Here is a 12,977-nt window from a genome sequence, read left to right on the forward strand (position 1 = left end):
ATCCTTCCGGGAACAAAGTGGCTGCAGTAGGTTGAATGGTGTCCTTGGAAGAGCGAACGTGACCTTATTTGGAGAAAGAGTATTTGTAAGACCTGGACGTGGGGCCTAAACCGAGCCACAGGTCAGAGGAGGCAGAGGGAGACTGGAGACACAGATCCGGGGAGAAGGGAGAGACCAGTGTAGACGGAGGTGGGTCTAGACTAATGTGGCCCCAAGCCGAGCATGCCAAGGACCTCAAGGAGCCAGCAGGAGCTGGGAGAGGCCTAGGTCCCTCCTCAGAATGTCCAGAGGCACCAGCCCCACTGATGCCTCTATCTGGACCTTCTGGCCTCCAGGCTGTGAGAGGGCACATCTCGGTGGTTTTAAGCTGCTGAATGTGGGTAATTTGTGAAGACAGACTGAGGAAGGTCACAGAGTGGGGACGGCCTGGGGTCTCCAGGTGAACCGGCTGGGCTTTGGGAAGTCCGCTCACGCGCCTCGCCCAGCTGGACTCCTTCCGCTCAGCCCAGCCCCTCCGTCCTCGAGACACTGGGCGCAAGTGTGTTTATTTACCGCACCTGCCTTCTTCCTAAACCCCTGGCCTCGTCCCATCTCTCTGTGGGCGACCTGATGGATGTTTACACAGGCAGGGAGAGCAGGCGGCGTGGACGGAAGGCAAGGACGTGAGGAGGCACGGTCGTCAGCCAAAGCCAGAGTCCCAGGATCGGGACTGACGGCCACCAGGCCCGGGACCCAGAACCCTCTCACTTTCAGCGTTCCGTCTGTGTGCCCTGCAGGCTAAGGCACGGATTTTCACCGCCACCCTGTGCCTGCGGGGATCGTGATTCACAGACCGGGATGCAGAACTGCAGGGAAGTGAGGCGCTCACCAGAGGCCACCAGCTGCTAAGTGGTGGAGTTCAAACCCAGGCGAAACCAGGAGTTGGAGGATGGCACCCAGTCCCAGGTAGGAAGACACGGGTGCGAGCGGAAGACACGGGAGCCGCGTCCCACCACCTGCGCTGCCTGGGCTTACCTCGCCCTCCAGGCGCACAAGGGGTCTCTCTGAAGCTGCAGCGGGGCCGCCAGCCTGCACCCGCCTGTACCTGCCCTGCACCCGCCCTGCTCCCAGGTATGCACCCACCTGCACCTGCCCGCACCTGCCCTGCTCCCAGGTATGCACCCGCCTGCACCTGCCCTGCACCCGCCCGCACCCGCCCTGCTCCCAGGTATGCACCCACCTGCACCTGCCCTGCACCCGCCCTGCTCCCAGGTATGCACCCACCTGCACCTGCCCGCACCTGCCCTGCTCCCAGGTATGCACCCGCCTGCACCTGCCCTGCACCCGCCTGCACCCGCCCTGCTCCCAGGTATGCACCCGCCTGCACCTGCCCTGCACCCGCCCTGCTCCCAGGTATGCACCCACCTGCACCCGCCCGCACCCGCCCTGCTCCCAGGTATGCACCTGCCTGCACCTGCCCTGCACCTGCCTGCACCCGCCCTGCTCCCAGGTATGCACCTGCCTGCACCTGCCCTGCACCCGCCCGCACCCGCCCTGCTCCCAGGTATGCACCCGCCTGCACCTGCCCGCACCCGCCCGCACCCGCCCTGCTCCCAGGTATGCACCCGCCTGCACCTGCCCTGCACCCGCCCGCACCCGCCCTGCTCCCAGGTATGCACCCACCTGCACCTGCCCGCACCCGCCCTGCTCCCAGGTATGCACCTGCCTGCACCTGCCCTGCACCCGCCTGCACCCGCCCTGCTCCCAGGTATGCACCCGCCTGCACCTGCCCTGCACCCGCCCGCACCCGCCCTGCTCCCAGGTATGCACCCGCCTGCACCTGCCCTCCACCCGCCCGCACCCGCCCTGCTCCCAGGTATGCACCCACCTGCACCTGCCCGCACCCGCCCTGCTCCCAGGTATGCACCTGCCTGCACCTGCCCTGCACCCGCCCTGCTCCCAGGTATGCACCCGCCTGCACCTGCCCTGCACCCGCCCACACCCGCCCTGCTCCCAGGTATGCACCCGCCTGCACCCGCCTGCACCTGCCCGCACCCGCCCTGCTCCCAGATACGAACCTGCTTGCACCCGCCTGCACCTGCCTGCACCCGCCCGCTCCCAGGTATGCACCTGCCTGCACCTGCCCTGCTCCCAAGCATACACACAACCTGGGGGGGACCACAGAGTTAAGCCCCTTGAGGCAACCTGTGACGCGTGCCGGCTGTGACAACTTTGCTCTTCTCTCACCTCTCCGATGTGCACGTTCTTGCCCAGCTCCCTAGGGAGCCCAGTGGCCCGCGTGGGGTTGGCTGCACCCACCCAGACCCTACACCTGCTCCCTGGGAACCCCTCCCTGCAAATCTCCGCACAAGGTCCTGTCTTAGGCTCTACTTCCGGGAGGCGGCGACTGAGTCAAAGCAAGGAGAATCAGAGAAAAGCAAGCGGCAGTGCTCTCTCTTGAAGATAAACTTCATGGTCAGATTTCGGGATACATCATTAGAAACCAGGATTAGTTCTGGTGTCGCTCAGCATGGAGGAGGCATCCGGCTCCGGCACCTGGGGGCCGGACTAGCTGTGTGGGTGAGCTGGCCACATCCCTTCATTGTGACACCCCGTGAGGGTGTTAGAGGGCTGAGGGTTTATGCAAAGGCGCAGCACCGGGCCAGGCGCAACGTGGCTCCAAGAGTGAAAGCTGGTGCCGGCCTTGTCATTTTCTCCTTCTTGCCACCCCCTTCCCGGGCGCCAGACCCCAGGGCGGGAAGGGCTGCTCCGGCCGAGGAGAAGGCCCTGGGCTCGGTGCCGGCAGACCGAGGGTTCTCCCCACACTTCCTTCCCGGCTGCCAGGGACCCCCGGGGAGGAGGCCCCCCCGTTTCTGTCTTGCTTTCTGTTCTTTTTCATTTTTGTTTTAAACTTCGGAGTTCAGAGAAGCAAGGTGTGACGGGAGGCTCGGGGCCAGCCTTTCTCTGTCTCTGAAGCTCCCCCCTCCCCCTTTCTCATGGAGGGGGTGCTCAGAAAGCCAAGCCTGGGGGCAGCTCCTTTAGGGGGCGAGGGGGGCCTGGCCCCCGGGTGTTGTCGGAGCCAGAACTGACACCTGGGCTTGGGCTGGAAAGAGGCAGGGAAGGCCCTCCTATGAGGGGTCGGTCAGTCCCACTGACCTGGAGACCTCACGTGAGGAGGGATCCCCAGGGAGGGGCACCTACAAAGTCGCTCTCTGTTTACTTGTCACCCGTCACCTCATGACAGCAGGTACTGTGCCTTCTGCACTGCTGAGTCCCCGCCCCAGGCTGGCACCGGGCACGTGGCAGGTGCCCCCTAGACTTTGGCTGCACGAACGAATGGGCGGGGGGACCGATACTCCCCTGTGGGGGCTGCGAAGGCTGTTGTTCTAGGGGAGGATTTAGGGGTTCCTCATCCCCTCTCAGAAATAAAACTGGTATCACGCTCCTCCCCCACCCACCCCCCCACCCCACCTTCCCATCCCAGTTCAGGCCACTTCTGACCTTCCCGCAGCCCTGGCCAAACGCCTCCCCAGCCGCTCTGCCCATCAGCCCCACAGCCCCCCCTCGGCAAACACGTGGACTCTGCCTTCGACGCGTCCAGCATCTGATCTCTCACCACCTTGACCCAAGCCACTGTGGATCACATGATCAAGCCATCTCAATCACATGCTGACCTGGCCACCCAGCCAGGTGGCTTTTTACCAGAAGCGGCCACTGACCCCACAATCCCGGAAGGGACCCCGCTCCCGGGGGCCCCCGTGAGTGCAAAGCCCCCGCCTCAGCCGTGCTCCCCCACCCCCCGGCCATCCCTCCCCACCAAGCCTACTGGCAGTGTGCTCCCACCAAGCCTACTCGCCGTGCCCCACCCCCCGGTGGCCCACTGCCTGTCACGGCCTGGCCCCTGAGCCCCAGCCCTCCGCTTACAGGCAAAGGCAGAAGCAGAAGTGACAAGAATCTCCCCACCTGGAGCTCAGTAGCTTCTGTGCACCGTGCGGTCCTGCCAGCCTCGTGCTTTCCTGTTTGCTTTGCATCCCACGCGGCTCGCAGCCTGCGCCACCTCCCTTTCCCCCTACGGAGGAAAGGCGACCGTGAGGTTGTTCAGCAGGGACTCAGGTACTCATCACGCCCAGGTCCCTTCCCGCAGCCGGTGCGTCCTGGGCTGGAAACCCCTGGCCGTGCACCTGTCAGAGGAGTCGCGTCGCCGGGCACCAGCTTCAGAGAAACGGGCTCCAAGAGAGCCCCTCCCTCTGATGGGGGTCCAAAAAGAAATCCCGGTTATTTAGAGGGATTTTGCGTCTTCCAGTTTTTCTTCATTTCTCTGAGTTTTAGCCTTTGATAGTGTCAGCATCCTACGGTTTCCTACTTTAACACGTTACCATCTTATCCGGGCCCCCCCACCCCCCACCGATCATTTGTTTTACCAGACTGCCACTCCCCGTCGTGCCTGCCCTTCAGCCAGTGTCCAGACACCCTGTCATCCCATGTCCACTGACACCAGCTCCGGGCGGGTTCCCGGACCCAGTCCCAGCGTGGGGGTCCCCGCACAGGACCAAGCAGTTCTCGGGCACCAGCGGGGGTTGAGCTCTGACACCGGCTGGGAGGAGACAGCAGGGGACCCCACAGGCTCAGGGCTCAGCCCCACAGGGCCGCCCCGCCCCCCACTCCAGACGCCAGCCGCGAGCCCCAGGCTGTCCTCTGTCCTTGTGACAACCACGCTGTGACAACCACTGGAGGCTCCAACGGCCTCCTCCTCGGAGGCTTCTACATCACCAGCGCGGCGAAAGGAACTCTGGGAAACCTTCACTGTTTCCGGTTTAGTAAAGGATGTGATAAGGGGCACCTGGGTGGCTCAGTCATTCAGCGTCTGACTCTTGATTTCAGCTCAGGTCGTGATCTCACCGCGCTGAGCATGAAGCCTGCTTGAGATTCTCTCTCTCCCTCTCTCTCCCTACCCCCTCCCCCCACTCTCTCTCTCTCAAAAAAAAAAAAAAAAAAAGGGATGTGATAAATGATATGAATGAACAGCCAGATGAAAGATGTGAAGAGTGAGGTCCCCAGAGAGGGCCTGGAGCTTCCCCGCCCCCCCCAACCCAGACACCATTCACCCGCCCCTCCACCTGTTCACTAGCCCAGATGCTCCCTATTCAGTCCTCTCGGGGGTTTTATGGAGTCTTCATTATTCAGGCATGACTGACTGAGTCCTCGGCTATTGGTTGACCCAACCTCCAGCCCGCCTCCCCTCCCCGGAAGTGGGGGTGGGGTGGGGGCAGAGCCGGAAGTGCCAACCCTCTCCCCTCTGGGCCTCCCTACACCAGCACCGGCCCCAGGGTGGGGTCCAGAGGTCACCTCCATCAATAAATAGAAGACACCTTTATCACCCTCAACGCTTAGGAAATTCCAGTGGCTTTTGGAGCCGTGAGCCAGGAACTGTGGACGAAGACCAAATATATATGAAAAATACATTCCGGTCATCAGAACGGCCAAATATATGTTTCTTATGAATCATAATATCATACACGTAAAAGATCAAGAGTCAGACACAACCGACTGAGCCACCTAGGCACCCCTGCTTTTTTGTTTGTTTAAGTAAAACTGCCATCAAGAACAAATCCATCGACTTATTTAACCTCCTTAAATAAGGAAATCATGTAAGTTATATTAACCTCTATGAGACAAAAATACAGTAAATTACTTTGCAGAGGGCCAGACTGGAGACGTTCTCCCTCCTGGTGAATCGAGTACCCCCTTACTCCAGAGAGCAGGGCACACCCATCTGTGCAGCCTGGCCCTTGACGGCAAGGAGGCTCACAAGCAAATCACCGGCGGTCGTAGGGTCGTGGGCCTTGCCGTGCTCCATGGCTTTGTCCCCAGAGTCTTACCAGGTTTCATTCTTGTTTTATGGTTTTGCGAGCAGAAGGAGTTAGGGGTCCCCAGGAAAAGAAAGATGAGACATCGCTTTCTTGACATTAGAAAAGTCGTTTTGGGCCCCGGACATCCTGCGATCCTGACCGCTGCTATTTGCCCCAAGCACATTTTTGCAGAGCCTCCTGGGATATGTTGGAACTCCAGAACAGCCCCCAGCAGTTAACCATTTCCAGGGAAGAAAAGAAGGCAAGAACGAGCAGCCACCATCAGGCCAGGAGGCTGCCTTAATGGCATCAGGGACAATCCATCAGCCTCCGAGCTGGTTCCAACGTGCAGACTGGCCCCACACGTTCTTGAGTTACCAGTGCAGGATCTAAACCCCTGTGAGTCTCACTAACACTCCCTGCTTTACACCTAATCTGTTCCCCACAAAGGCCACTCTTTGCCGGGAAGTCTTGGCATCAGGGTGTAAGTAACACTGTGAAGGCACCACACCACACTATGTGCCATGATACAGGGTAGCAAATGCTAGAAGGCAGGCGCCCTCTCCTCTCGGGGGGCCAGTTTCCCAGCACCCCACTCAGGTGGCCCTGCACCACCAGGGTCACAAGCAAGCAGGCACCTGAAGTCCCAACACCAGGCTTTGGGGCTCGAAGTCTGACACCAATTCCAATACATGAGTTTTTTTTAATATTTATTTATTTTTGAGAGAGAGAGAGAGAGAAACAGAGCATGAGTGGAGGAGGTCAGGGGGAGGGACCGGAAGTTCCAACACTAATCATAGGCCAGCCCCACCCTTAGATGCTTTCCAAAGTGACCTTATTAGCATAACAAAAGACCACACTATCTCCTTGTTGGAAATTCCCAGGGTTTTAGGAGCTCTGTGCCAGGAAGGAAGACTAAATTTTATGTGTGTGTGTGTGTGTGTGTGTGTGTGTGTGTGTGTTTTCCTAGGGGCATGTGGGTGGCTCAGATGGTTGAGCATCTGACTCTTGATTTCTGCTCAAATTATGATCCAAGGGTAGTTGGATGGACCCCCGTGTCGATCCCCCCCCCCCCCCCCCCCAGTGTGAAGCCTGCTTAAGATTCTCCCTCTGTCCTCTCCCTGGCTCATGCTTTCTCTCTCTCTCTCTCTCTCTCTCTCTCTCGCAAATAAATAAATTATTTTTTTCTGATATTTGTATATATGGCAAAATGATCACTGCAATAAATCTAGTTACATCTGTCTCCATACATAGCTTCGTTTTTCTTACCATGAGGACTTTTAAGGTCTACTCCCTAAGCAACTTTCAAAGATGCAATGCAGTGTTATTAGCCACCCTATTACAAACTCTGGGGAGGTAATATATAGCAGCGTGACTAGTGTTAATATACCTTATAATCACAATATCACAGGGGCACGAGCTCCCGCCCCACCTCCAGACGCGTGTCCACCATCAACGCCGAGCAAAGCGTCCCAGAAGCCACCCCTTTGTGGCCACGGGGCTTTTGGTCAGATTCAGGATGGGGGGCTGCCCTGGGCCCCCAGGCCAGCCGCCTCTTCTCTAGAACGCACTCTCTGCGTCAGCGGGCACCAGCACAGGCCTTTCCAAATCTCACGTGGGGCAGCCTCGGAAACTTGCCTTTTTGTCCCCTGCCTGCCAGCACAAGCCACCCTTCCTGGGAAGTCCTTTGAAAAGGCCAATTGCTGCATGAGGATGTCGTGAATTCCTCCACCCCCCCCCATCCCCGCCCCAACCCCACGACCCAGCCCTGCTGTCACCTGTGCACCTTCAGGACAGAGACCAGGTGAGTCACCCGCCCTTCTTCCCTTCGCTCCCACGTGGCGTGTGGACCACTCCTCCTGAATGGCAGTGAGAGAAATGACCTGACACCAGGCCCCAGAAATGAAACTGTAGAAACAGCACCCTCCCCGGTGACTCAGGAGGAGGTCCTCAGCCCCCAGCTGCACATCGGGGTCTCCCGCGGGGCTTGGGGACACAGGGTCTGCTGCCCAGGGAAGTCGGATGCCTGAGAATCTGCATCGCTGATGAGTTCTCAGGGGAGGCTGGTGTCGGGCCACAGTCGGGGACCCAGCGACTTAGAGCAGCCGTGTCCTACAGGACATCCCGCGACGGTGGGAACGTTCTGTTCTTTGCTCTCTGATACAGACGGGCGCCACTCTGGCTGCTGAGCCTGAGGACCTGAGCGTCTTACTCTGTTTCATTCTAATTCACTTAAAGAGCCACTGAGCGTGTGGCTCCCATACTGGTCCGTGCCCGGCAGGCCTCTGATCTAAAAGTTCTGAGCTGCCCCGTGGCAGCACGCCTGAGCCACCCAGACAGTTGTCACCCTCTCCCCGTGTTAAGGGCTGCAAACCCAAAGAAGGGAAGTCCATAACCCATTCGTGCAACAACCCATCTGCGCAGTGCACACCCTAGAACCCCTGGCGGGTCCCCCGCTTGGAAAGCTCTCCGCGGGGACGGGAAGAGAGCTGGGTCCAGACTAAAGGCGGCTGCCGCCCAGGAGCTCAGCTTTGAGCCGAGCCAGTTGACCTTCTGGTCCTAGGTTGTGTCACCTGCAAAGGTGCAGGCGTGTGCCCCAGCGGTCCTGAAGGCTCCCCGTTCTGTGACGGAGTGGAAGTGAGTGTGGACTTCCCATCCCGAGAGCACGGCTGTCAGGGAACCCCAGGAGCCCTCGGGATGCCGGGGCTGTGCAAGAAGCGGGGTGCAGGCCTCAGTCTCTGATCCTCCCCCCAAAACGAAACATTAGAAACCACGGGGGAAAAAATCCCAAGCACTTCTTGGTTCGTTCATTTGACTTGCTGCCTCTGTGGGCAAGTTTTCCTTTAAAGAAGGAATTTAAAGGCTTAACAGATGTTTTTAGAACGCTGGCACTGGGAGCCTTCGAGATCTGTATGCTGTAGGCTCCGAGGCTGAGCTGAGTAACTCCAGAGCCCCCCGGGGGAGGGGGGGACCGGGCCGCCGATTTGCAGCGGGCGCTTTCCCGTTTCCCCGCTGACGCCTTGTAGACAGCTTGGGGCGCGTCTGTAGCTCCAGGAAAGGCACAATGAAGGCACCGCTCGGAGAAGCTGGACAGAGCGGCTCCAGCTTCTGCAGGGGCAGCGGGGAACCCCCGTCGGTGTCCAAAGAGCACCCCCTCCTGCCGGCTCCTAATCCCAGTGGCCTCTCCAGGAGGACGCGGGGGCGCCTGAGTGTTCAAAGTGCCGGGCGGGGGTCCTTGCAGCCGGTGGATGGGGACGTGCCCAGCTCACGGGGGGTGACAATGGAGCCCCCACCCCAGGGTGGGCGGGCACGAGGAGTGGTGGAGGGTCCACAAGCAAGCGGGCTGGGCACATGGGACAGCCTGTCGGCCCTCACGCAGGGTGCCGTCCGTGGTGGACTGGCCCGGGCCGGCAGTGGCAATGTGTGGGCCAGATGGGACAAAGGTCCACTAAGGGGCTGGTGCATCCCAGCTGGCGATGCCCTTTTCTCCAGGAAAGGCTTGTTCAGGAGTAAGCTCCGTTCTCAGTTTTGTGGTGTTCGGATCAGATTCATCTTTTTTAAAAATTTTTTTTATGTTTACTTTTGAGAGAGAGAGAGACAGAGAGCACAACTGGGGGAGGGGCAGAGAGAGGGAGACACAGAATCGGAAGCAGGCTCCAGGCTCTGAGCCGTCAGCACAGAGCCCGACGCAGGGCTCGAACTCATGGACCGCGAGATCATGACCTGAGCGGAAGTCAGATGCCTAACTGACTGAGCACCCAGGCACCCCAAAGTCCAAGGCATCTTGAAAATGGAGATGCTGAGGTTGGTGGGGGGTAGCGGGGCAGAGGCTTGAGGCCCTGGTAGCCTCTCTGGAAGGGGCAGCTGCTTCCAGACTCCCCTGCTGCTGTGCTTGAACCTGCCATAGGGAAGGGCAGGGTCTGCACTCCTCCGGGGAGGGTTCACCCCTGCTCTGCCCCAGAGAGGGGCGCTTCGACCTACCCCGGCATGCCCGTCTCTGGCTGGCTGGCACGTTTTTCTTTTTTTCTTTTTAATAGACGATTTTTAAAGCAGTTACAGGCTCAAAGCAAAAGGGACAGGAAGGCGCAGTTTTCGCCCACCTCCTGGCGCCCCCACACGTGCACAGCCACCCCCACTGTGGACATCCCCACCAGAGTGGTGCCGTGGTCCCGGTGGAGGAACCCGCCCCGACACAGCGCCCCCCGGAGTCCACGGTTTGCATCAAGCTCTCTCTCGGTGGTGGGCGTTCTGTGGCTTTGACGTTGACAGGTCCTCTGAGCCCCGCCCGGCCACCCCACCCCCACCCCGAGGCCTGCCCGCGGCCCCCATCTGCCACCCCCTCAGCGACCACCTCACTGTCTCCAGCTACCTCTGGTCCAGAGCCCCTGACTCCTCCTGCAGAGGGGGCCAAAGGGGCTTCCGGGAGGTGGCTGGTGAGGACACTGGGCTCTGCGGGGAGGAAGCACTCCCCAGCGCGGGGCAGGGGACACGGTCAGCACAGCCGTCCCACGGCTGACACTGTTCCTGGGCCGTGAGCCGCCCCGTGCAGACAGGGAACAGATGCTTTCAGGAAAGTTCCGCGAGATCTGCCGAAAGAAAACCCTGTGGCGGGGCCTAGCCCGCAGCAGTACCCCAGGCCTCAAGTGTCACACGCACTAAGGTGAAGCCATCCCACCGGCCATGTTATTTAACGGAATACAATGGAAGCTCAGGTAGAAAACATAAACCTGATGAGGAGGACATTTTCAGGAAGCTCTGTGTTTGGCGGGCAGTCAGCTTGGCCAAAGAGCGTCAGCAGGTGGCACGGTGAGAAGGGACATGGGGACCTCCCCAGCGCTGGCACCTGGGGGGGTCATGACCACGTCCACATTCAGTACCCTTGTAAGCAGGAGACAGGACAGGGACGGTTCAGGGTCCTGTGCCCCTGGTGGGGACGCACCAGTGAAGGCCACCGCAGGTGCCCGAAGAGACCGAGGGGCCCCAGTGCTGTGTCAGGGTGGGGGTGTCACGGGAGCCTCGCATCCCGGGGCAGGACTGTGGGATGTGCTAGGCCAGGAGTGCCCGAGGCCTCATCAAGTTCACGGTGCTATGCAAATGCAGTGATCCCAGTCAGAATAAAATATGCTCCCTCCCCGTCTTTAGTACAGAAAGGTCTATGGGCACGAGAGTTTAGAACCACAAGGCAACTGTATCCGTGTCCCTCGGGCCGCATACAGCCTGCGTGACTTAAACAGCAGACGCTGACTCTCAGTCTGGAGGCCAGAAGTCCTAGGGGTTGCCCTGACCCTGTGCTCTCCACGGGCTCCCGGGGAGTGTCTGCTCCAGGCCTTGCCCCAGGCTTCTAGGGGTTTGCTGGTGTCTTCGGGGTTCCTTGGCTGGTGGAGGCATCGCCCAGATCTCTGCCTCCATCCTTACGGGGCACTCTCCCTGTGTGCGCGTCCGCGTCCCCCTTTCCACAGGGACACAGTCACACGGGCTCATGGCCCACCCCACTCCATCTAACGCACTGCATCTGCAATGACCCGATTTCCAAAAAGGGTCACGTTCGGAGGCACCAGGGGTTAGGATTTCAACGTATGAATTTTGCGCGTGACTTCCTTACCCCCAAGCCCCATATCTCATGATACATCCTCCGGTAAGTGGGGGGTATACAGTTGTCCTCCTGACAGCAGACCCTGCTCACCCTGCCCGGGCTCCTCCCTCCCATCCCACCCCCAGAGAGACACCCCCGCGTTCATGGCAGAGACTGGGTCTCCCTCACTTGCACGATGCTGGTGCCAGAAGGCAGGTGCGGCCAGATTGCTGGGGCAAATGAGTAAGTTCACGGACCCCCCAGGAAGAGTTTAAGGGCTTAGCTGGAGTGGACCAAGGCAGCTCTGGTAAGCCCTCTGTGCGCAGTCTCCTGGGAGAGCCAGGTCCGAAACGAGGGTGTGCCTGGTGCTAACACAATAAAGGTTTTGTCTGTGCAGGGCTGTCTACGTGAAGCTCGCTTCCCCCAGAAGCTCCTTTCCAGGCCAGACCCTCCCTCCCCTCACAATTCCTACCCATGTCAGCCTTCCTGCTCATTAGTGCCCTCACTAGATAAATCCCGGCGTAAAAACACCGTGTGCCAAGGTTGTATCCAGCTAGCAAATACTGCTCGGTTGAAGACAGATTCCAAATACTCATCAGATATTGACCGTTGGTTAAGATGCTTGGGTCATTCCACACGGTGTTGGTCTATACATAACCTATTTATTAAGGTCGCGCAACGTTAGCTTGTTTTTTTCGGTATGCAGCCTTCTATCTGTACCTCTGCAGGCCAGCCAGAGTATCTGTTCCTTGCACTGTCAGAGTGGTTGATCTGTGTAAAAAAAGAAAAAGAGTTTTCTGTATCCACCAATCTAATTAACAAATATTTAATGTGTCAGCGATGAGCGAAGTCATAAAAAGAGAATCACTTCCTAAAATGGGATTCGCTCCAAACTACTCTGGGTACTTGATTATTTTTTTCTCAACATGTTTCTTAATAATAATGGAGAAAAAATAATAATATTGGAGCCAGGGGGGCTCCTGGGTGGCTCAGTTGGTTAAGCGTCCAACTTTGGCTCAGGTCATGATCTCGCGGTCTGTGAATTTGAGCCTGCTTCGGATTCTGCGTCTCCCTTTCTCTCTGTTCCTCCTCTGCTCGCGCTCCCTGTCTCTCTCAAAAATAAATAGACATTAAAAAAAGTTTGTTTAATAATATTGGAACTAGGTGTTAATGCAGCTCTAGAACTTTCTTCAATGATGTAGATATCTATCCAGGAGTCTATGCTATCCCGTAGAGTCACGTTTGGGTTAGTGATTACTGAAAATGTGGCTACTATGACTAAGGAACTCATTTTTTTTTTTTTACTTTTTCAAAAATGTTTATTTATTTGGGGAGAGAAAGAGAGAGTGTGCACACGTGTGTGCGAGTCGGGGAGGGGCAGAGAGACACAGGGAGAGAGAGAGAGGATCCCAAGCAGGCTCTGGGCCATCAGTGCAGAGCCTGGTGTGGGGCTCGACCTCATGAACCGCGAGAAATCAAGAGTCCAATGCTTAACACGCTGAGCCACCCAGGCACCCCTAAATTCTATTTAATTTAAATAAATGTAAATGTAAATGCAAATTTGGCCAGGAGCTGCC

At 58.3% G+C, this 12,977-nt stretch overlaps 1 protein-coding gene across 2 annotated transcripts in view; it reads right to left on the reverse strand.

The window, feature by feature from the left end:
• Positions 1-12,042: 12,042 nt before the first annotated feature.
• The window catches only part of FAM3B (FAM3 metabolism regulating signaling molecule B), a 41,489-nt gene continuing 40,554 nt past the window's right edge, over positions 12,043-12,977 (reverse strand). For both annotated transcript variants that reach the window (XM_019420394.2, XM_019420393.2), the window contains one exon: positions 12,043-12,171. In XM_019420394.2, coding sequence (XP_019275939.2) covers positions 12,082-12,171 — 90 coding nt within the window. In that variant the 3' untranslated portion in view covers positions 12,043-12,081. The remainder of the gene's footprint in view (positions 12,172-12,977) is intronic.

This window comes from Panthera pardus, unplaced genomic scaffold (assembly GCF_024362965.1).
Source record: "Panthera pardus isolate Hobbes unplaced genomic scaffold, ASM2436296v1 HiC_scaffold_16, whole genome shotgun sequence".
Lineage (NCBI taxonomy): Eukaryota > Metazoa > Chordata > Mammalia > Carnivora > Felidae > Panthera > Panthera pardus.